The sequence below is a fragment of the Pristiophorus japonicus genome, chromosome 19 (genome assembly GCF_044704955.1).
Source record: "Pristiophorus japonicus isolate sPriJap1 chromosome 19, sPriJap1.hap1, whole genome shotgun sequence".
In the NCBI taxonomy this organism is placed as follows: Eukaryota; Metazoa; Chordata; class Chondrichthyes; family Pristiophoridae; genus Pristiophorus; species Pristiophorus japonicus.
In genome coordinates, this window is record NC_091995.1 from 19103360 (window position 1) to 19128876 (window position 25517).

The 25517-nt window shown below is 48.5% G+C and overlaps 1 protein-coding gene across 1 annotated transcript in view; it reads right to left on the reverse strand.

Moving 5' to 3' along the window:
- Nucleotides 1-25517, reverse strand: part of c19h6orf136 (chromosome 19 C6orf136 homolog) — a 64517-nt gene that overhangs the window by 7391 nt on the left and 31609 nt on the right. Inside the window, exon 5 of the mRNA XM_070861342.1 lies at nt 8591-8791. Coding sequence (XP_070717443.1) covers nt 8591-8791 — 201 coding nt within the window. The remainder of the gene's footprint in view (nt 1-8590; nt 8792-25517) is intronic.

Sequence of the window (25517 nt, forward strand, 5' to 3'; positions counted from 1 at the left end):
GGAATAGGAGGAGGAGGAGGAGGAGTAGGAGGAGGAATAGGAAGATGACGAGGAGGAGGAGGAGGAGGACTAGGAAGATGACGAGGAGGAGGAGGAGGAAGATGACGAGGAGGAGGAGGAGGAAGATGACGAGGAGGAGGAGGAGGAAGATGACGAGGAGGAGGAGGAAGATGACGAGGAGGAGGAGGAGGAAGATGACGAGGAGGAGGAGGAGGAAGATGACGAGGAGGAGGAGGAGGAAGATGACGAGGAGGAGGAGGAGGAAGATGACGAGGAGGAGGAGGAGGAAGATGACGAGGAGGAGGAGGAGGAAGATGACGAGGAGGAGGAGGAGGAAGATGACGAGGAGGAGGATGACGAGAAAGATGACGACGACGACGACGACGACGAGGAAGACGACGACGACGAGGATGATGAGGAGGAATAGGAGGAGGAGGAGGAGGAGGAATAGGAATAGGAGGAGGAATAGGAATAGGAGGAATAGGAAGAGGAGGGAGAGGGAGAGGGAGAGGGAGAGGGAGAGGGAGAGGGAGAGGGAGGAGAGGAAGAGGAAGAGGAAGATGACGAGGAGGAGGATGACGACGAGGAGGAGGAGGTATAGGAAGAAGACGAGGAGGAGGAGGAATAGGAAGATGACGAGGAGGAGGAGGAGGAGGAGGAGGAATAGGAAGATGACGAGGAGGAGGAGGAATAGGAAGATGACGAGGAGGAGGAGGAGGAGGAATAGGAAGATGACGAGGAGGAGGAGGAATAGGAAGATGACGAGGAGGAGGAGGAGGAGGAGGAGGAATAGGAAGATGACGAGGAGGAGGAATAGGAAGATGACGAGGAGGAGGAGGAAGAGGAGGAATAAGAAGATGACGAGGAGGAGGAAGAGGAATAGGAAGATGACGAGGAGGAGGAGGAGGAGGAGGAGTAGGAGGAGGACTAGGAAGATGACGAGGAGGAGGAGAAGGAGGACTAGGAAGATGACGAGGAGGAGGAGGAGGATGACGAGGAGGAATAGGAGGAATAGGAGGAGGAGGAATAGGAATAGGAGGAGGAGGAATAGGAGGAGGAATAGGAAGAGGAGGAGGAAGAAGAGGGAGAGGGAGAGGGAGAGGGAGAGGGAGAGGGAGAGGGAGAGGGAGAGGGAGAGGGAGAGGGAGAGGGAGAGGGAGAGGGAGAGGGAGAGGGAGAGGGAGAGGGGAGAGGGAGAGGGAGAGGGAGAGGGAGAGGGAGAGGGAGAAGAGGAAGAAGAGGAAGAAGAGGAAGAAGAGGAAGAAGAGGAAGAAGAGGAAGAAGAGGAAGAAGAGGAAGAGGAAGAGGAAGAGGAAGAGGAAGAGGAGGAAGAGGAAGAGGACGAGGAGGAGGAAGATGACGAGGAGGAGGAGGTATAGGAAGAAGACGAGGAGGAGGAGGAATAGGAAGATGACGAGGAGGAGGAGGAATAGGAAGATGACGAGGAGGAGGAGGAGGAGGAGGAGAAGGAATAGGAAGATGACGAGGAGGAGGAGGAGGAGGAATAGGAAGATGACGAGGAGGAGGAGGAGGAATAGGAAGATGACGAGGAGGAGGAGGAGGAGGAATAGGAAGATGACGAGCAGGAGGAGGAATAGGAAGATGACGAGGAGGAGGAGGAGGAGGAGGAATAGGAAGATGACGAGGAGGAGGAATAGGAAGATGACGAGGAGGAGGAATAGGAAGATGACGAGGAGGAGGAGGAAGAGGAGGAAGAGGAGGAATAAGAAGATGACGAGGAGGAGGAGGAAGAGGAATAGGAAGATGACGAGGAGGAGGAGGAGGAGGAGGAGGAGTAGGAGGAGGAATAGGAAGATGACGAGGAGGAGGAGGAGTAGGAGGAGGACTAGGAAGATGACGAGGAGGAGGAGAAGGAGGAGGAAGATGACGAGGAGGAGGAGGAGGAAGATGACGAGGAGGAGGAGGAGGAAGATGACGAGGAGGAGGAGGAGGAAGATGACGAGGAGGAGGAGGATGACGAGGAGGAGGAGGAGGAGGATGACGAGGAGGAGGAGGAGGAGGATGACGAGGAGGATGACGAAGACGACGAGGAGGAGAAGGAATAGGAGGAGGAGGAGGAGGAATAGGAATAGGAGGAGGAATAGGAATAGGAAGAGGAAGAGGAAGAGGGAGAGGGAGAGGGAGTGGGAGTGGGAGAGGGAGTGGGAGAGGGAGTGGGAGAGGGAGTGGGAGAGGGAGTGGGAGAGGGAGTGGGAGAGGGAGTGGGAGAGGGAGTGGGAGAGGGAGTGGGAGAGGGAGTGGGAGAGGGAGTGGGAGAGGGAGAGGGAGAGGGAGTGGGAGAGGGAGTGGGAGAGGGAGAGGGAGAGGAAGAGGAGGAGGAGGAGGAGGAGGAAGATGACGAGGAGGAGGAGGAATAGGAAGATGACGAGGAGGAGGAGGTATAGGAAGAAGACGAGGAGGAGGAGGAGGAATAGGAAGATGACGAGGAGGAGGAGGAGGAGGAGGACGAGGAGGAGTAGGAGGAGGAATAGGAAGATGACGAGGAGGAGGAGGAGGAGGACTAGGAAGATGACGAGGAGGAGGACTAGGAAGATGACGAGGAGGAGGACTAGGAAGATGACGAGGAGGAGGAGGAGGAAGATGACGAGGAGGAGGAGGAGGAGGAGGAAGATGACGAGGAGGAGGAGGAGGAAGATGACGAGGAGGAGGAGGAGGAAGATGACGAGGAGGAGGAGGAGGAAGATGACGAGGAGGAGGAGGAGGAAGATGACGAGGAGGAGGAGGAGGAAGATGACGAGGACGAGGAGGAGGAAGATGACGAGGAGGAGGATGACGAGAAAGATGGCGAGGAGGAAGAGGAGGAGGAGGAGGATGACGAGGAGGAGGAGGAAGATGACGAGGAGGAGGAGGAAGATGACGAGGAGGAGGAGGAAGATGACGAGGAGGAGGAGGAAGATGACGAGGAGGAGGAGGAAGATGACGAGGAGGAGGAGGAAGATGACGAGGAGGAGGAGGAAGATGACGAGGAGGAGGAGGAGGAAGATGACGAGGAGGAGGAGGAGGAAGATGACGAGGAGGAGGATGACGAGAAAGATGGCGAGGAGGAAGAGGAGGAGGAGGAGGATGACGAGGAGGAGGAGGAGGAGGATGACGAGGAGGAGGAGGAGGAAGATGACGACGACGACGAAGACGACGAGGAGGATGATGAGGAGGAATAGGAGGAGGATGAGGAGGAATAGGAGGAGGAGGAATAGGAATAGGAGGAGGAGGAATAGGAATAGGAGGAGGAGGAATAGGAATAGGAGGAGGAGGAATAGGGAGAGGGAGAGGGAGAGGGAGAGGGAGAGGGAGAGGGAGAGGGAGAGGGAGAGGGAGAGGGAGAGGGAGAGGGAGAGGGAGAGGGAGAGGGAGAGGGAGAGGGAGAGGGAGAGGGAGAGGGAGAGGGAGAGGAGGAGGAGGAATAGGAAGATGACGAGGAGGAGGAGGTATAGGAAGAAGACGAGGAGGAGGAGGAATAGGAAGATGACGAGGAGGAGGAGGAGGAGGAGGAGGAGGAGGAGGAATAGGAAGATGACGAGGAGGAGGAGGAGGAGGAATAGGAAGATGACGAGGAGGAGGAGGTATAGGAAGAAGACGAGGAGGAGGAGGAATAGGAAGATGACGAGGAGGAGGAGGAGGAGGAGGAGGAGGAGGAGGAGGAGGAATAGGAAGATGACGAGGAGGAGGAGGAGGAGGAGGAGGAGGAGGAATAGGAAGATGACGAGGAGGAGGAGGAGGAGGAGGAGGAGGAATAGGAAGATGACGAGGAGGAGGAGGAGGAGGAGGAGGAGGAATAGGAAGATGACGAGGAGGAGGAGGAGGAGGAGGAGGAGGAATAGGAAGATGACGAGGAGGAGGAGGAATAGGAAGATGACGAGGAGGAGGAGGAATAGGAAGATGACGAGGAGGAGGAGGAGGAGGAGGAGGAGGAATAGGAAGATGACGAGGAGGAGGAGGAGGAGGAGGAATAGGAAGATGACGAGGAGGAGGAGGAGGAGGAGGAGGAGGAATAGGAAGATGACGAGGAGGAGGAGGAGGAATAGGAAGATGACGAGGAGGAGGAGGAATAGGAAGATGACGAGGAGGAGGAGGAGGAGGAGGAGGAATAGGAAGATGACGAGGAGGAGGAGGAGGAGGAGGAGGAGGAGGAATAGGAAGATGACGAGGAGGAGGAGGATTAGGAAGATGACGAGGAGGAGGAGGATTAGGAAGATGACGAGGAGCAGGAGGAGGAATAGGAAGATGACGAGGAGGAGGAGGAATAGGAAGATGACGAGGAGGAGGAGGAGGAAGAATAGGAAGATGACGAGGAGGAGGAGGAGGAATAGGAAGATGATGAGGAGCAGGAGGAGGAATAGGAAGATGACGAGGAGGAGGAGGAATAGGAAGATGACGAGGAGGAGGAGGAGGATTAGGAAGATGACGAGGAGTAGGAGGAGGAATAGGAAGATGACGAGGAGGAGGAGGATTAGGAAGAATAGGAAGATGACGAGGAGGAGGAGGAGGAATAGGAAGATGACGAGGAGGAGGAGGAGGATTAGGAAGATGACGAGGAGGAGGAGGATTAGGAAGATGACGAGGAGTAGGAGGAGGAATAGGAAGATGACGCCATGCAACTTCCTGAACCCGGAGCACGGCTGCGGAGGGCAGATCGTCATGCCCAAATGGACCGTGCTTACTGTTTGGACCTGTTCCGTAATGTGTCAATGGCAGAAACGATGGAAAAGTGGTGTTAATAATGCAACAAATATTGTAAATGATTCAATCATCATTTAAAATATATTTTATTCAAAAGTTTAACATTTGTTTGTACTTAACTTTAATAAAAATATTCTTGTATCAAACTTTAAAGTTCTCAGTTAAGATCACTTAGACTTTTAAACTTGTAAATTTACATAATTTGTAAAAACTTTTAATTTGAGAACAGTTACAACAGTAACAATAACAGCAGCAGCAGCAAAGAAAGGCCGCACCCATCTCTCCTCCACCTTATTCTAAAGCTGGCCACTGCGCTTGGTCTTGTTGACTCCACCCCTACCCGCAGGCGATGGTGCAGCGTTTCTTGGGTTGGTACAAAACTTATTCTTTCGAACATCTCGGGTAATGCGCATATCTTGATGGGGGGGCAGGGAGCAGGTGGTAATGTGGAGGGCCTTGCTTGGGCCCTACAGAGGCTGGTCTGGGGATTAAGGTGGGAGTGGCAGTTGATTCTATCTATGTTCCCTTATTGCAGCAGCTAACTCCTACATTCCTTCCCTCATGTGTCCTGACAGTGTGTCAACTACCTGTGACATTCCCTCCTTCATGTTCACTGACAGCGTATCAGCTACCTGTGACATTCCCTCCTTCATGTTCAATGACAGCGTATCAGCTACCTGTGACATTCCCTCCTTCATGTTCACTGACAGCGTATCAGCTGCCTGTGACATTCCCTCCTTCATGTTCAATGACAGCGTATCAGCTACCTGTGACATTCCTTCCCTCATGTTCACCGACAGCGTATCAGCTGCCTGCAACATTCCCTCCCTCAAGTTCTCGGACAGTGTTCCCATTTTTCGGGAGAGTGTTGTTATTTCTCCCGTCAGTCCTGATACCTCATCACCTACCCCACTGATGGTGTCCAGTAGTGATTGTGTAAGGTCAATGCTCACCATATTCATTGCCATAATTTGAACCACATTTGTTAGATTCTGCATCTCAGAAGAGCGCCGTCGAGCTCTCCTTCTCCTCCTCACCCTGGGTGCAGCTCGTTGCATCCCACTGGGACCCACAGCCTGGGACGGTGGGGCCCTGGGTGTGCCTCGCTGCACCCCAGTGGGACCCGCAGCCTGGGACAGTGGGGCCCTGGGTGTGCCTCATTGCATCCCACTGGGACCCGCAGCCTGGGACAGTGGGGCCCTGGGTGTGCCTCATTGCATCCCACTGGGACCCGCAGCCTGGGACCGTGGGCTCTGCGTGTGCCTCATTGCACCCCAGTGGGACCCGCAGCCTGGGACAGTGGGGCCCTGGGTGTGCCTCGCTGCACCCCACTGGGACCCACAGCTTCGGACTGTGGGAAACCATGGAATGTCCCAGCAACACTTGTACCACTCAGGAAAGGGGCTGGCAGCTCAATGGGCGGCACCTACACCTCCTCCAAAGTGAGTACAACAGTGGGGGCTTCATCCATCCCCTCCCCCTCACCCCCATGCTCTTGGTCTGGAAGGTGGGATTGGAAGATGTTCTCCTCTTCAGGCTCGTCCGCGTCTGAATCTTCTTCTGCATTGGTTTCAGCCTCGTCAGGGTTGGCCTCAAGTTCTGCAAAATATAACAGAACAAACAAATGGCTAGCAACAGAGGAGGGGGCAGGGTGGCATGAGTAGGCTCACACAGCGCAGGCAGCAGGCTCATGTGAAGGACCACGATGTATAATAGCACATTGCATCAACCGGAACGTAGCTGACGGAGACATCCCCATGAACCGAAGCACGGCTAGCCCGCGCAGTACTTAACATTTAGCAACGCCAGACTGTGGAATTTGCAGGACCTACCCTTTCCCTCGAGTGTGGGCCCAGCTTGTGCAGTGGTGGTTGCTTTTCTCCAGGCAGGACCCATCAAAGCAGCGACCCTCTCTTCCAAGGGTGTCAGTGGGTGCATATTTGCCGGGCCTCCTCCTGTTCGAGCTCTTTCCCTTTTGTTGTGTGCTACCTTCCTCTGATGAAAATATAATTTTTTTTTTTTTTTTTTTTTTTTATAAAAGAGGGGGTGTCTTTCTGCTGGGTGGGACATATACAGATGCTCACATTTACAATTGCAATCCCACTGAATAAATGAAAATATTACTTACACTAACTACTTGACCAAGGTCCTGCCACTTCTTTTTGCACAGGCCTCCAGACCTCGGGGTGGTCACCACTGCACAGTAATCTTCTGCGAGTTGGTTCCAGCGTTTCTTCCTGTCTTTTGGTGAAACTTTTGTGTGACTTCTGTTGATGTCCAGCTCGTGCCATCTGGCTTCAATCACAGTAACTAGTGCCTCCACTTCATCCTGTAAGAAATTCTTGGTCCTTGAGCCGCGTTGCATCTTGCATTGTTGCTCCGATTTTCCCAATGAGAATTAAAGTTCTCTCTTTAAAAAGCTCTTTAAAAATGGCCGAACGCAGACCAGGAGCTGTACTGGGCATACGCGTCCATAGCAATCACGTCAAAAGCAGCCTTTTTTTCCTGTGCATACGCAGAGTGAGGGCATCGTTTTTTTGGCACAGACACGAGGCTCCACTCCCCGAAGCTACAGGACAGACTGCACAGCGCCAATTTCAAAAAATAGAACGGGGAAACTTTTTTGGAGTACTTGGGGCCAAGAAAACAGGCATAACTCTGGCAATACGCCAAAAAACGGCATTGGGGAAAATTGAGCCCCAAAAAGAACAGAATTAAGCCACAATTAACACATTGAGCCGCCCCAATCTTCAGTACAATGCATCCCACTGGATGAATTTTTAAGCTTGGGGACACTACTGCACTGTACAGGGGAGGACACACCGCTCCCATTAACAGTGATAGGATGCTGAACTAAACCACACAAGCCTCAAATTACATGGAATATACAGCACAGAAACTGGTCGTTCGGCTCCAACTCCTCCAACCTCTCCATCTCATCCCATCAGCATAACCCTCTATTCCTTTCTCTCTCATGTGTTTATCCAGCTTCCCCTTAAATGCATCTATGCTGTTCGCCTCAACTACTTCTTGTGGTAGCGAGTTACACATTCTAACCATGGTCTGGGCAAAGAAGTTTCTCCTGAATTTCTTATTAGATTTCTTAGTGACTATCTCCTATTTCTGGCCCCTAGTTCTGGTCTCACTCACAAGTGGAAACACCTTCATAGAATGGTTACAGCACGGAAGGAGGTCCTTCACAGCCTGTTGAGCCCGTGCCGGCTCTCAGCTAGTCCCACTCCCCCGCCCTTTCCCCGTAGCCCTACAAATGTTTTTCTCTCGGGTACTTATCCAACTCCCTTTTGAAAGCCGCGATTTGAATCGGCCTCCACAACCCTTTCAGGCCGTGCAGTCCAGATCCGAACCATTCGCTGAGTAAAAAAGTTTTGTCTTGCATCGCCTTTGGTTCTTTTGTCAAACACCTTAAAATCTCTGTCCTCTGGTTGTCCACCCTTCCCGCTAATCTACTCTGTCCAGACCCCTCATGATTTTGAACTTCTCTACTTCTACCCAATCCAACCCCTTCATAATTTTAAAAGACCTCTATCATAGAAAATTACGAAGCTGAAGGAAGCCATTCGGCCCATCGTGTCTGTGCCGGTTGAAAAAGAACGACCCAGCCTAATCCCACCTTCCAGCACTAGGTCCGTAGCCCTGTAGGTTACGGCTCTAAGTGCACACCCTCAGGTCACCCCTCGGGCTTCTCTTTCCAAGAGAAAAAGGACCCCAGCCAATTACCCAACAGTTCGCCCTGACTTTAGGTACAAATCCTGCCGCTGGTTCTTAAACCAGCACCAAATGCTGAAGTGACATTCTTTCAAATGTTAAGGTGCACTTCGAGCAAACAGGTCCCTCAGCGACCCGCTGGGGTAAATGCAGTCTGTAGTCTCACCTATATAGTTCAGTCTTGTCCTTCTTGTAAAATTTCAGCATCAGCACATGGAGCGGCAGGCCTGTAACTCGCCACCGCACCTGGATCGTCCAGTCCTCGGGGTGCTGCGTCATCTTCATCACCTCCATCTGAATGTCGGCACAGTAATTCCACACCATAAATCGTAGCAAGGTCACCACTAGCTGATAGATGGTGCGGCCTCTGCGAGGTGAAAGGCAAAGCAGAGTGAGCACAAGGACAAAAGAAGTAGGAGCAGGAGCAGGGCGTACGGCTCCGCCATTCAGTAAGAATCATAGAAATTTACAGCACGGAAGGAAGCCATTTCGGTCCATCGTGTCCGCGCCGGCCGACAAAGAGCTGTTCAACTTAATCTCACTTTCCAGCTCTTGGTCTGCAGCCCTGTAGGTTACGGCACTTCAAATGCACATCTAAGTATCTTTTAAATGTGCTGAGGGTTTCTGCCTCTACCACCCTTTCAGGCAGTGAGTTCCAGACCCCCACCATCCTCTGGGTGAAGACATTTCATAGAAACATAGAAAGTAGGTGCAGGAGTAGGCTATTCGGCCCTTCGAGCCTGCACCACCATTCAATAAGATCATGGCTGATCATGCAACTTCAGTACCCCTTTCCTGCTTTCTCTCCATACCCTTGATCCCTTTAGCCATAAGGGCCACATCGAACTCCCTTTTGAATATATCTAACGAACTGGCCTCAACAACTTTATGGTACAGAACTCCACAGGTTCACAATTCTCTGAATGAAGAAGTTTCTCCTCATCTCGGTCCTAAATGGCTTACCCCTTATCCTTAGACTGTGACCCCTGGTTCTGGACTTCCCCAACATCAGGAACATTCTTCCTGCACCTAACCTGCCCAATCCCGTCAGAATTTTATATGTTTCTATGAGATTCCCTCTCATTCTTCTAAATTCCATTGAATATAAGCCTAGTCGATCCAGTCTTTCTTCATATGTCAGTCCTGCCATCCCTGCCATCCCGGGAATCAGTCTGGTGAACCTCGCTGTATTCCCTCAATAGCAAGAATGTCCTTCCTCAGATTAGGAGACCAAAACTACACAATATTCAAGGTGTGGTCTGACCAAGGCCCTGTACAACTGCAGTAAGACCTCCCTGCTCCTATACTCAAATCCCCTAGCTATGAAGGCCAGCATGCCATTTACCTTCTTCACCACCTGCTGCACCTGTATGCCAACCTTCAATGACTGATGTACCATGACACCCAGGTCTCGTTGCACCTCCCCTTTTACTAATCTTTCACCATTCAGATAATATTCTGCATTCCTGTTTTTGCAACCAAAGTGGATAACCTCACACTTATCCAAGTCCCTCTGCAGCCTCTTAGCATCCTCCTCACAGCTCGCACTGCCACCCAGCTCAGTGTCATCTGCAAACTTGGAGATATTGCATTCAATTCCTTCATCTAAATCATTAATGTATATTGTAGATAGCTGGGGTCCCAGCACTGAACCCTGCGGCACCCCACTAGTCACTGCCTGCCATTCTGAAAAGGACCCGTTTATTCCCACTCTGCTTCCTGTCTGCCAACCAGTTCTCTATCCACATCAGTACATTACCCCCAATCCCATGTGCCTTAATTTTGCACACTTATCTCTTGTGTGGGACCTTGTCAAATCTACTCTAAACCACCCCCCAATTACTTTAAATACATGCCCCCTGGTTGTTGACCCTTCTGCCAAGAGGAACAGGTCCTTCCTATCCACTCTATCCAGGCTCCTCATAATTTTGTACACCTCACTCAGGCTTCACCTCAGCCTCCTCTGTTCCAAATAACCAACAGACCCAGTATCTCCAATCTTTCCTCATAACCAAAATTCTCCAATCCAGGCAACATACTTGTATATCTCCTCTGCACCCTTTCCAGTGCAATCACACCTTTCCTGTAATGTGGTTACCAGTCCAGCTGCGGCCTAACCAATATTTCATACAGTCTAAGCATAACCCCCCCCCCTGCTCTTGTATTACATGCCTCAACTAATAAAGGCAAATATTCTATATGCCTTCTTAACCACCTTATCTACCTGGCCTGCTACCTTCAGGAATCTGTGGACCTGCACTCCAAGGTCCCTTTGTTCCTCCACACTTTTCAGTGTCATAAGAGGGTAAGATCATGGTTGACCCTTGACCTCAGTTTCCCACATCATCTGGCTGGGGAGTCTAGAACCAGGGGTCAGAGTCTCAGGATAAGGGGGTCAGCAATTTAGGACTGAGATGAGGGGAAACTTCTTCACTCAGAGGGTGGTGAATCTTTGGAATTCTCTACCGCAGAGGGATGTGGAAGCTCAGTCTGAGCATATTCAAGACTGAGATCAATAGATTTTTGGATATTAAGGAAATCAAGGGATATGTGGATAGTGCAGGAAAGTGGAGTTGAGGTAGAAGATCAGCCATGATCTCATTGAATGGAGGAGCAGGCTTGAAGGGGCCAAATGGCCGACTCCTACTCCTAATTTTTATGTTCTTCGCCCCATATCCCTCAACTCTCTTAGTATGCAAAAATCTATCGACCTCAGTCTTGAATACACTCATTGACTGAGCAGGCACAGCCTTTGAAAGTGCTGTCCAATTAGTCCCACTCCCCTGCCCCTTTCACATAGCCCAGCCATGCATCTATCTAATTCCCTTCTGAAGCTAAAATAAATAATCCATACACAGAATACTGGTATTGCACTCCGCAGATTGAAAGGAAAACGCTAATTTATCGGTGAGTTTCTTACGATTACACGATTATAATCGCTGTGGTGTCGGATCTGACAAAGGGCAACAGCTGACAGATGGGATTGGAAGGGGAAAGACAGGAATTTTAAATGATACCAATCCATAAGTCTTGGAGAGGCAGATGTGCCCATGCCTAAATCCATTAACATGCTTTTATTTCCTCTATTTACTTTACTGGTGGTGATAAATCAGACAAAAATGAGGTTATTTTGTCTGTGCCGAACCCATGCTATGGATTCACTTGAGAAAAACAATTACTACCGGCATCAGTGCCTTTCTTACAAGAGAAAAGCCTGCTTTTCTTAAAAGCAAAAATAATTGCTTTTTCAGCCGTGTCAATAGCCTTGACTATAACCTTTGTACTCCCCCCTCCTAAACTGCACAGTACGTAACCCAGAAAACATGCAGCGCCAATCGGGTAAATTACCAGAACGTTCACATGAACGATGAAATTCATTTCGTATTTCTTTGACGTGAATAGAAAGCCCACCCGCCTGATTTGCAAGCAAAAGGGCAGCTGCGGTGAAAGAATACAACATTGGAAGATACTATGTACCACAAACTCCACTCCCTAGCCACCAATTCCATCCATCTCCTTGACCCTGTCTGACATTGAACAAGACCGTTTCCAACCTTGCCATCCGACCTGGCCCAGAGATGCACATCAGACCCCGCATCCATCCTCTCCATCACCAAGACACAAGAACAAAAGAAATCGGAGCAGGAGTCGGCCATGTGGCCCCCTCGAGCCTGCTCCGCCGTTCACTGAGATCATGGCTGATCTTCTACCCCAACTCCACTTCCCCGCCCCATATCGCTTGATTCTCTTAATAGCCAAAAATCTATCGATCTCTGTCTTGAATATATTCAACGACTGAGCATCCACATCCCTCTGAGGTAGAGATTCCCCACCCTGTGAGTAAAGAAGTTTTTCCTCATCTCAGTCCTAAATGGCCGACCCCTTATTCTGAGACTGTGACCCCTGGTTCTGGACTCCCCAGCCAAGGGAAACATCCTCCCTGTATCTATCCTGTCAAACCTTGTAAGAATTTTGTATCTTTCAATGAGATCACTTCTCATTCTTCTCAACTCTAGAGAATATAGGCCGACTTCCATCTCCGTCCATCCCTGCCTCTGCTGCTGAAATTCTCATCCAAGACTTTATTCCCTCCAGACTCGATTATTCCAATATTCTCCTGCCCAGCCGTCCACCTTGCCCCCTCTGTATCGTACAGCTCAACCAAAACTCTGCTGTCTGTATCCTAACACGCACTAAGTCCCGCTCACCCATCACCCGTGCTTGCTGACCTACACTGGCTCCCCAGTCTGGCAACGCCTCAATTAAAAAAAATTCTCATCCTGGTTTTCAAATCCCTCCATGGTTTCCACCCCCACGCCGCGCCCCCCACCCCCCCACTCCCCTCCCCATCTCTGTAACCTCCTCCAGCCCGACAACCCTCCGAGATCGCTGCGCTCCTCAAATTCTGGCCTCTTGCGCATCCACTTTCCTTCGCTCCAGCATCGGTGGCCGTGCCTTCAGCTGCCTCAGTTCCAAGCCCTAGAATTCCCCCCCAAACCTCACTTTCACTAAAAATGCCCCTTAAAACCTACCTCTTTGAATAACCTTTCAGTCACTTGCCCTAATATTTCCTTATGTGGCTCGGTGTCAAATTTTGTTTGATGAAGCTCCCGTGAAGCAACTTTGGACAGTTTACTACATTAAAAGCTCTATACAAGTGGAATTATTGTTGTATGAAACTAACCATGCTGAGAAATATGGTACGTGTACAGGGACATGATGCAAAGACTAATGTTATCAATTAGCACCATTGTTTACAAAGCAGTAACCAACGTTTTCTAATTCTCGCCATGTGATGTGGTGCTGCTGTTGCGATGCAGAACAGACTCAAGGGGCTGAAATAAGAACATGAAAACATGAGAATTCGGAGGAGTAGGCCACCTGTTCCCTCGAGCCTGCTCTGCCATTCAATAAGATCATGGCTGATCTGATCATGGACTCAGTTTCACTTCCCTGCCCGCTCCCCATCACCTTTTATTCCCTTATTGCTCAAAAATCTGTCTATCTCCGCCTTAAATATATTCAATGACCCAGCCCCCACAGCTCTCTGGGACAAAGAATTCCACAGATTTACAACCCTCAGAAGAAATTTCTCCTCATCTCAGTTTTAAATGGGCGACCCCTTATTCTGAGACTATGTCCCCTAGTTTCAGTTTCCCCTGTGAGTGGAAATATCCTCTCTGATTCCACCTTGTCGAGCCCCCTCATTATCTTATGTTTTGATAAGATCACCTCTCATTCTTCTGAACTCCAATATATATAGGCCCAATCTACCTTCATAAGTCAACCCCCTCATCTCCGGAATCAACTTAGTGAACCTTCTCTGAACAGCCTCCAATGCAAGTATATCCTTCCTTAAATAAGGAGACCAAAACTGTACGCACTACTCCAGGTGTGGCCTCACCAATACGCAGTACAGGTGTAGCAGGACTTGTCTGCTTTTATACTCTATCCCCCTTGCAATAAAGGCCAACATTCCATTTGCCTTCCTGATTACTTGCTGTACCTGCATACTCACTTTTTGTGTTTCATGCACAAGGACCCCCAGGTCTTTCTGTACTGCAGCACATTGCAATTTTTCTCCATTTAAATTATAATTTGCTTTCCTATTATTTCTGCCAAAGTGGATAACCTCACATTTTCCCAAACTCCATCTGCCAAATTTTTGCCCCCTCACTATATCCCTTTGCAGATTTTTTGTATCCGCCTCACAACTTGCTTTTCCACCCATCGTTGTATCATCAGCAAACGTGGCTACAGTACACTAGGTCCCTTCATCAGAGTCATTAATATAGATTGTAAATGGTTCAGGCGCCAGCACTGATCCCTGTGGCACCCCACTAATCACTGTTTGCCAACCGGAAAATGACCCATATATCCCGACTTAGTTAGCCAATCCTGCATCCATGCTAATATATTACCCCAACCCCGTGAACGTTTATCTTGTGCAGTAACCTTTGCGGGGGGGCGCGAGCGAGGGGGGCAGGGGGGGCGCGAGCGAGGGGGGCAGGGGGGGCGCGAGCGAGGGGGGCAGGGGGGGCGCGAGCGAGAGGGGCAGGGGGCGCGAGCGAGAGGGGCAGGGGGCGCGAGCGAGAGGGGCAGGGGGCGCGAGCGAGAGGGGCAGGGGGCGCGAGCGAGACATGGGATCTTTGACATTCACCCGAGGAGGCAGACGGGGCCTGGGTTTAACGTCTCATCCAAAAGACACCACCTCAGCGCTCCCTCAGCACTGCAGTGGGAGTGGCAGCCTCGATTATATGCTCGTGTCTTTGGAGCGGGACTCAAACCCACAACCTTCTGACTCAGAGTGCCACCCATTGAGATTAACTAACAGTGCTGCGAAGGGAAACACTTAGGCATTTGCACTTGGCAAACTCTTCACACCCAAGAGTTCACAGTGCAGAGACTGGGAATTCAATCCCGACGTCAGTATTTCGCCCCTCGTCTCCCGACTGTGGTAGGTAACATTGAGCATTAGCCGTGGCTTAGTGGGTAGCACTCTCGCCTTTGGAGTCAATGGGGGAGAGACGTTAAACTGAGGCCCCATCTTCTCTCTCAGCTGGACGTAAAAGATCCCACGGCGCTATTTCAAAGTGCTTCAGTGGCTTTGGGAGGTCCGGAAGTTGCATAAGGCATGCTATAACTGCAAGTCTTTCTTGGTTACAACAGCTGCACATTCCTGCCGGCGGTGCCAGGCATCTTTCTCCAGTTGCAATAAACGTAATGATTACAGCAGTGCCCAGGAATGTCACAGCCAGAGCGACTAGAGGTCACCTCTCCTTTAAGCTGCTGGAGGTCCCACAATGCCACATTCCCTTGGAAGGAAATGTTTAACCGGCATTACTCGGGAGGCACAGGTTAACGATACCAATGCTACCGGGGAGTTCATGCACTGTCCGAACATTTTCTTCTACCGACACCACTGAAACCAATAGTGGGCGGCTCCTGTATCTCCTTGCTGCTTGTGACGGTTTGCTGTACACAACCAGCTGTTCCACTTCCCTATGCATGTACCTGAAGCGCTTTTAGATAACAACTCGCATTTGTACACCGCCTTTTACTTAGAAAAACGTCCCAAGCCGCTTCCCAGGAGCGATTACCAAACAAGATTTGGCACCGAGCCACAGAGAGATAGGACAGGTGGCCAAAAGCTTGGTCAAAGAAGTAGGTTTTAAAGGGGTATCTTAAAAGGAGTGGAGAGAGAGGTCAAGAGGCGGAGAGGTTTAGGGAGGACATTTTGGAGTTTGGGGCCCAGGCAGCTGAAGGCATGGCCGCCAATGGGGGAAGCAATGAAAATCGGAGATGTGAAAGAGGCTGGAGTTGGAGGAATGGAGAGATCTCGGATCTCGAGACCGGAGAAGGTTAGAGATGGGATGTGGTGCAGTGTAGAAGTGGAGTCTACAGCACAAAATCTAGGCTGATGCTCCAGTGCAGTACCAAGGGGAGTGCTGCACTGTCACACGTGCCAACATTCGGATGAGATGTTAAACGAGGTCCTGTTTGCTCTTTCAGGTGGATTTAAAAGATCCCATAGCACTATTTTTAAGAAGAGCAGGGGAAATTGCCCCGATTTCCTGACCAATATTAATCATTCAACCAACAAACAGATTATTTGGCAATTGTGACATTGCTGTTTGTGGGACCTTGGCTGTGTGCAAACTGGCTTCGCATTTCTTACATTACAACAGTGAGCACACCTCAAATGATGCTATGAAGGCCTTTGGAATGTCTTGAGGCCGTGTAAAGAGCTGCATGGAATGCACGTCTTTCTTTCTTTAAAATCTTCCAAATCGAATAAGATGCTCAATACGTGTTCCACGGTTCCATTTAATGGAAGAGAATATCCCAAGTACAACACATCGGGAGGAATCTTCCCAAGACAGTCAGCGGAAACTCACGGTCCTCGTTATTTCAATCTGGGGGAGGGGCCAACTTTGTGGACGGGGCCGGCTTCTGGCAAAATGATTTTGAAACAGCGTTAAAAATCACCGAAGCCTTGGCGTAACTTGCGTTTGAAATCCCCCAATCTTTTGTGTCAATTTAAGAACACAAGAGCATTAAGAAATAGGAGCAAGAGTAGGCCACATGGCCCCTCGAGCCTGCTCCGCCATTCAATATCATGGCTGATCTTCTACCTCAACTCTACTTTCCTGCACTATCCCCATATCCCTTGATTCCCTTAATATCCAAAAATCTATCGATCTCTGTCTTGAATATACTCAACCACTTAGCATCCACAGTTCTCCGAGATAGAGAATTCCAAAGATTCATCACCCTCTGAGTGAAGAAAGTTTTCAATCATCTCAGTCCTAAATGACCGACCCTCATTCTGAGACTGTGACCCCTGGTTCTTGACTCCCCAAAACAATAGAAAAAATAACTAGAAAACCTCAAAAACAGCGTATGGCAATGTAAAACGCAGCACACCCCATATGCACCATGAGAAACTTCGAAAAACACAAAAAATAGAAAAATAACTCCTCCCTGCATCTCCCCTGTAAGAATTTTGTACGTTTCAAAGAGATCACCTCTCATTCTTCTAAACTCTAGAGAATATAGGCCTAGTCTGCTCAATCTCTCTTCACAGGGCTATCCACCCATTCCAGGAATCAGTCTGGTAAACCTAAACGTTGCTCTCCCTTCCAAGGCAAGTATATTCACCTTGAATAAGTGTATTCACCTAATCTGCGCTGATAATACGAGCGCAAACTCTACACAGTTGTGTGCCACACACATTGGGCCGTAAATTGCGGCCTCTCTGGGTACGCGCCTGAAGAGGCCTCGTAAATGCCTGTTCTCGCCGCACGATGTGCATGTGCCAAGAGCTGACATTTGCGATCTGTCAAAATGTCTTGACAGAGCGCACGCATCCCCGGGAGAAGGACATTCGCGCGCTGAAATTTGGGCTATTTGGCCAACGTGTATGTCCTTCCAACTCTTATGCCTGGTATAGCCTACTTTTACCAGCATAAGAGTTTTAAAAGATAGAAAAATTACATTTTATTACTAATTTTTACATTAAAAACCCTGTCCATTAAGGCAAGTTTATTTTTACCCCTATTAAACACACTGAAAAAAAAAGTTTTTGTCTTAAACATTCAATTGCAATTACCGTATATACTCGCGTATCCTACGATCTCACGTATCATGCGACCCCTAAATTTTCGTCCCCAAAACATGATTTTATCATATATCTCATGTATCATGCGAGTCACTTTTTTGAGATACCAGATGCCACTAGGCTAGGCTTTCAAACAAGTTTAACAAGTACCCAACACGTAACAAGTACCCTAACACATAACAACGATCGAATACAGACCTTAACAACCGAATCATGAAACATCGAGTGGATTCTGTTGTGAAAGCTGTTCGCGAATCGAACACCGATATAGCAAACATTCCAGCTGGCTTGACTAGCGTCGTTCAGCCACTTGATGTATCCATTAATAAGCCATTTAAAGACAATATAAGAAAGAAATGGAATGACTGGATGATGGAAGGAGAGAAATCATTTACGAAGGGAGGGAATATGAAGGCTCCGGATTTGCCTCTACTGTGTTTGCGGGTAAAAGAAGCATGGGCTGAGATAGATGGAGATTTGATTGTTAAAGCCTCTAATAATGCAGCAAACTTCAGAGGGAGTTGTGGGTGGCGATCTCTAGACCACAGCAAAGATACAGTACAAGTGACAATAGAGGCTGCAATCCAGCCCAGGAGATACCTGCCGAGATTCAGCGTGGATACGGTCTGCTTAACAGCCCAACGGCCTAATCTTGGCCAGCACTTCACACCCGCAAATTTTGTATCTCGCGTATCATGCTACCCCCCAAATTTAGGTTACAATTTAGGTCTTCAAAAGTCGCATGATACACAAGTATATACGGTAATTTTAAATATGCAAGATGTTGTTTTGTATTTATTGTGTTGTGTTTGGGGGGGTATTCTCATTGATAGTAATGGGAGCTCGTACAAACGGAGTTCCCATTATTACCAATGAGAATACTCCATGTTCATTGGTGGTCCAGGCTCACGTGATTCCAGGTTGCGCTTACGTCCCTAGGATGCGAGACACCATACGCCTAGCTACGCATCTAGGCCTCGGACCGCAAGTAAACATTCCTCTGGGACCACCAAGTACTTTCGGAAGCCTCCGACCACAATTTTCGGGCCATTATTTCGGCATCAGTACGTCAATCCTCACTGGGCCACCTCGACAGGCTTTCCCATTAAATGAGCAGCTACCAGCTGTCAGTCATGCCTGCAGCTGCACACATCTACCACTAGATGGAGCTTCGTTAACTCCATAGACTGCAAATCCCCAAAAAGGACAGAACTTCACAGTTCCAGAACACTGACTACATTCAGAATCTTTCACCTGGACGACAGTGAATTCGCAACATCTGCACCACATTTTCTTCTTCAGTTTCCTCCTTTTCTATATTTAAATTCATGATTTTAAGGGATCTTTTACATTCATCTGAGAGAGCAGGCAGCGACCAGGTTTAACGTCTCATCTGAAAGTCGGCACCTCAGAGAGTGCAGCACTCCCTCAGCACAGCACCTAGAATGTCAGCCTGGATTTATGTGCTCAAGTCTCTGGAGTGGGACTTGAACCCACAACCTTCTGACTCAAGAGGCGAGAGTGCCACCCACTGAGTCGCAGCCGACAAGAAGCGCAGGGGAGTTCTCCCCGGTGTTCTGGCCAATAGCTATTCCTCAACCAACATCACTAAAAACACAGATGCTGTGAAAGGTGCTATAGAAATGCAAGTTCTTTCGTTACAGCAGAGCTCAATGGCCTTTCATGCACCATCTACCCACCTACTCACTGTTTTGCCCATAATCCCTTTTCTCCAGAAACAAATCTAATTTTCTCTTGTACCCATTTTCGTTGTGCGCTTCAATAGTCTTCCACAAGGTGAGAAAGTTCCACTTAACCTCCCTTTGTGCTCCTAACGTGCATGTCTTTGAACTGTTGGCCACATTGAGCAGCTTGCCTGGCCAAACCAGTTCTCCTTGAAGTTTCAACGAGATCCCACGAAAATCTCCTTGCTATATATAGCACCCACTAATCTGCACCCACATAATCCCTTATGGAGTTAAGCAGATTAGAACATTTTTGGGAGATGGATTTCACCAGTTAGGGGACTGGGTCTGGATTCTGGAAGTGTTTGCTAGTGCTGTTGGGGAGGATTTAAACTGATATGGCAGGGGGATGGGAACCAATGCAGGGAGACAGAGGGAAACAAAAAGGAGGCAAAAGCAAAAGACAGAAAGGAGATGAGGAAAAGTGGAGGGCAGAGAAACCCAAGGCAAAGAACAAAAAGGGCCACTGTACAGCAAAATTCTAAAAGGACAAAGGGTGTTAAAAGAACAAGCCTGAAGGCTTTGTGTCTTAATGCAAGGAGTATCCGCAATAAAGTGGATGAATTAACTGTGCAAATAGATGTTAACAAATATGATGTGATTGGGATTACGGAGACGTGGCTCCAGGATGATCAGGGCTGGGAACTCAACATCCAGGGGTATTCAACATTCAGGAAAGATAGAATAAAAGGAAAAGGAGGTGGGGTAGCATTGCTGGTTAAGGAGCAAATTAAGGCAATAGTTCGGAAGGACATTAGCTTGGATGATGTGGAATCTATATGGGTAGAGCTGCAGAATACCAAAGGACAAAAAACGTTAGTGGGAGTTGTGTACAGACCTCCAAACAGTAGTAGTGATGTTGGGGAGGGCATCAAACATGAAATTAGGGGTGCGTGCAATAAAGGTGCAGCAGTTATAATGGGTGACTTTAATATGCACATAGATTGGGTTAACCAAACTGGAAGCAATACGGTAGAGGAGGATTTCCTGGAGTGCATAAGGGATGGTTTTTTAGACCAATATGTCGAGGAACCAACTAGGGGGGAGGCCATCTTAGACTGGGTGTTGTGTAATGAGAGAGGATTAATTAGCAATCTCGTTGTGCGAGGCCCCTTGGGGAAGAGTGACCATAATATGGTGGAATTCTGCATTAGGATGGAGAATGAAACAGTTAATTCAGAGACCATGGTCCAGAACTTAAAGAAGGGTAACTTTGAAGGTATGAGGCGTGAATTGGCTAGGATAGATTGGCGAATGATACTGAAGGGGTTGACTGTGGATGGGCAATGGCAGACATTTAGAGACCGCATGGATGAACTACAACAATTGTACATTCCTGTCTGGCGTAAAAATAAAAAAGGGAAGGTGGCTCAACCGTGGCTATCAAGGGAAATCAGGGATAGCATTAAAGCCAAGGAAGTGGCATACAAATTGGCCAGAAATAGCAGAGAACCCGGGGACTGGGAGAAATTTAGAACTCAGCAGAGGAGGACAAAGGGTTTGATTAGGGCAGGGAAAATGGAGTACGAGAAGAAACTTGCAGGGAACATTAAGACGGATTGCAAAAGTTTCTATAGATATGTAAAGAGAAAAAGGTTAGTAAAGACAAACTTAGGTCCCCTGCAGTCAGAATCAGGGGAAGTCATAACGGGGAACAAAGAAATGGCAGACCAATTGAACAAGTACTTTGGTTCGGTATTCACTGAGGAGGACACAAACAACCTTCCGGATATAAAAGGGGTCGGAGGGTCTAGTAAGGAGGAGGAACTGAGGGAAATCCTTATTAGTCGGGAAATTGTGTTGGGGAAATTGATGGGATTGAAGGCCGATAAATCCCCAGGGCCTGATGGACTGCATCCCAGAGTACTTAAGGAGGTGGCCTTGGAAATAGTGGATGCATTGACAGTCATTTTCCAACATTCCATTGACTCTGGATCAGTTCCTATGGAGTGGAGGGTAGCCAATGTAACCCCACTTTTTAAAAAAGGAGGGAGAGAGAAAACAGGGAATTACAGACCGGTCAGCCTGACATCGGTAGTGGGTAAAATGATGGAATCAATTATTAAGGATGTCATCGCAGTGCATTTGGAAAGAGGTAATATGATAGGTCCAAGTCAGCATGGATTTGTGAAAGGGAAATCATGCTTGACAAATCTTCTGGAATTTTTTGAGGATGTTTCCAGTAGAGTGGACAAGGGAGAACCAGTCGATGTGGTATATTTGGACTTTCAGAAGGCTTTCGACAAGGTCCCACACAAGAGATTAATGTGCAAAGTTAAAGCACATGGGATTGGGGGTAGTGTGCTGACATGGATTGAGAACTGGTTGTCAGACAGGAAGCAAAGAGTAGGAGTAAATGGGGACTTTTCAGAATGGCAGGCAGTGACTAGTGGGGTACCGCAAGGTTCTGTGCTGGGGCCCCAGCTGTTTACACTGTACATTAATGATTTAGACGAGGGGATTAAATGTAGTATCTCCAAATTTGCGGATGACACTAAGTTGGGTGGCAGTGTGAGCTGCAAGGAGGATTCTATGAGGCTGCAGAGCGACTTGGATAGGTTAGGCGAGTGGGCAAATGCATGGCAGATGAAGTATAATGTGGATAAATGTGAGGTTATCCACTTTGGTGGTAAAAACAGAGAGACAGACTATTATCTGAATGGTGACAGATTAGGAAAAGGAGAGGTGCAACGAGACCTGGGTGTCATGGTACATCAGTCATTGAAGGTTGGCATGCAGGTACAGCAGGCGGTTAAGAAAGCAAATGGCATGTTGGCCTTCATAGCGAGGGGATTTGAGTACAAGGGCAGGGAGGTGTTGCTACAATTGTACAGGGCCTTGGTGAGGCCACACCTGGAGTATTGTGTACAGTTTTGGTCTCCTAACCTGAGGAAGGACATTCTTGCTATTGAGGGAGTGCAGCGAAGGTTCACCAGACTGATTCCCGGGATGGCGGGACTGACCTATCAAGAAAGACTGGATCAACTGGGCTTGTATTCACTGGAGTTCAGAAGAATGAGAGGGGACCTCATAGAAACGTTTAAAATTCTGACGGGTTTAGACAGGTTGGATGCAGGAAGAATGTTCCCAATGTTGGGGAAGTCCAGAACCAGGGGACACAGTCTAAGGATAAGGGGGAAGCCATTTAGGACTGAGATGAGGAGGAATTTCTTCACCCAGAGAGTGGTGAACCTGTGGAATTCTCTACCACAGAAAGTTGTTGAGGCCAATTCACTAAATATATTCAAAAAGGAGTTAGATGAAGTCCTTACTACTAGGGGAATCAAGGGGTATGGTGAGAAAGCAGGAATGGGGTACTGAAGTTGCATGTTCAGCCATGAACTCATTGAATGGCGGTGCAGGCTAGAAGGGCCGAATGGCCTACTCCTGCACCTATTTTCTATGTTTCTATGTTTCTATGTCTAAGTGCGCAGAATCGCCTGCGAACTAGTGAACGTGTGCTGCCTGCAGGGGCTGGTACATTGGGAGAATTGCAACCAACCGCCGATACTGAGGGGGTCATTTTAACTGAACTCTCCGGGCGGGAAACCCACGCGATCGGGTGAAACATCGGTTTTACGCCCTGCCCAATATTACTCTCAACTGGCAGGCGAAGGGTTAAATCAGCGGCACACCCACGTCTGTTGGTTTCCCGACAGGTGGGTTTGGTTAAAATTTACATTGTTTTACATAGTATTTCCAGCACAGAAATATTACAGCATTTTATGCTCCACACGAGCATCCTCCCACCCCTCTTCATCTCACCCCATCGTACGTTGATTCCTTTCTCCCTCATTTGTTTATCTCATCATCATCATCATAGGCAGTCCCTCGAAGCGAGGATGACTTGCTTCCACGCCAAAAAGGGATGAGTTCACAGGTGTTTCAATGAAGGACCTAATATTCCAGATCCCGAACTACATCCTGAAGGGTGGAAGATGCCTGTGCTTGGAATTTTTTTAACGTTGCACACCAGCCACCACACGGGCTTGACAGAGCTAGGTCTTGGTCCAGTGGCAAGGATTATCCAAGACTAACTGGAGACCAGCTCTGCTGCACAGACCGAGCGCGCACACAAGTCGCAGTGTGGGCTGGCCTGTGCTGCCCCTGGGCCCTCGCCTCTTCTGGGCCCCGATCACTTCCCTCTACGGACTCTTGCCACTCCTTCACTCCTCCTGCTGTGCCTGCCCGCACTGCAATCAGCGACCTGGCTTCGTAGCCATCGCCCTCCTTCAGCAGCATGTGCTGCTCCCTCCAATGGCCTCGGCCTGCTGATGGTCTTGCAGGCCAGGACCTTGCCGATTTCCGGGCCGGACTGCCGCATGCTGCTCCCTCCAATGGCCTCGGCCTGCTGATGGTCTTGCAGGCCGGGACCGTGCCGATTTCTAGCCTCCCCTTAAATGCCTCTGTGCTATTCGCCTCAACCACTCCTGGTGGGAGCGAGTTCCACATTCTAAGTACTCTCTGGGTAAAGAAGTTTAACATCACAAAAGCAGATTATTTGGTCATCATGAGGTTCGACTGAGAGTGTTTGAGGAGTCGGGTCCAAATTAAAAAACAGAACCTCAACGGTAATAATCTCTGGATTGTTATCTGAGCCACGCACCAATTGACATGGGGATAAGCAGATTAGATGGTTAAATGCGTGTCCTGAAGAGTGGTGTGGGAGGCAGGGGTTTTGCTTCATGGGGCACTGGCACCAGTACTGGGGAAAGAGGGAGCTCTTCAGTTGGGACAGGCACCACTTAAACCAGGCTGGAACAAGTGTCCTGGTAAATCGATTAACTAAGACAGTAGACAGGGCTTTAAACTAATGAAGGTGGGGGGGGGGGGGGCTTGGAGGATTCAGGTAAGAGCACATTTAAAAGCAGCAAGAGAAATGTCAAGGCTTTAGAGCAGAGCAGAGTTTTGGGTAAAAATAAACAGACTGGGTCAGGAAGGGACAGAAAGAGTAACAAAGGTAATAACCCATCAGTGACTAAGGTGACATCAGGGAGAAATAGAAAAAAGTCAAAGCTAAAGGCACTATACCTGAATGCGCGAAGAATTCGCAACAAAATAGATGAATTAATAGCACAGATAGAAATGAACAGGTTTGATCCAATAGCCATGGTTGCAAAGTAACCAAGGTTGGGAACTAAATATTCCAGGATACTTAACTTTTAGAAGAGATCGGCAAATTAGGAAAGGTGGAGGGGTAGCCCTGATAATAAAGGATAAGATAATGACAGAAAAGAGAAAGGATCTTAGCTCCGACAATCAAGTAGAATCAGTTTGGGTGGAGTTAAGAAACAGCAAGGGGCAGAAAACATTGTTTATTAGCCCCCAAACAGGAGTTGTAATGTAGGGCAGAGTATAAATCAGGAAATTAGAGGCACATGTAACAAGGGTAATACGGTAATCATGGGGGTCTAAACTACATATTAGACAAACTAAATTTGCAGTAATAATGTGGAGGATGAATTCATGGAATGTATACAAGATAGTTTGCTAGATCAGTATGTTGAGGAACCAACTAGGGAGCAGGCACAATAGATCTAAGTATTGTGCAATGAGAGAGGGTTAATTAATAACCTTGTAGTAAAAGGACCCTTAGGGAAGAGTGACCATAATATAATAGAATTTTATACCATATTTGAAAGAGTATTGCGTACAGTTTTGGTCTCCTTATTTAAGGAGGGATATACTTGCATTGGAGGCAGTTCAGAGAAGGTTCACGAGGTTGATTCCCGAGATGAAAGGGTTGTCTTATGAGGAAATGTTGAGCAGGTTGGGCCTGTACTCATTGGAGTTTAGAAGAATGAGAGGTGATCTTATTAAAACATAAGTTTCTGAGGGGGCTTGACAGGATGTTTCTACTCATGGGACAATCTAGAACTAGAGGGCATAGTTTCAGAATAAGGGCTCAGACATTTAGGACCGAGATGAGGAAAAACTTCTTCACTCAGAGGGTGGTGAATCTTTGAAATTCTCTACCCCAGCAGGCTATGGAGGCTCAGTCGTTGAGTATATTCAAGACAGAGATCAAGAGATTTTCAAATATTAAGGGAATTAAGGGATATGGGGACAGTGCAGGAAAGTGTTGAGGTGGAAGATCAGCCATGATCTTGATGAATGGCCGACTCCTGCTCCTAATTCTTATGTTCTTATCACACTGCTGTTTGTGGGACCTTGCTGAGTGCAAATTGGCTCCGATATTACAACAGTGACTACACATTGGCTGTAAA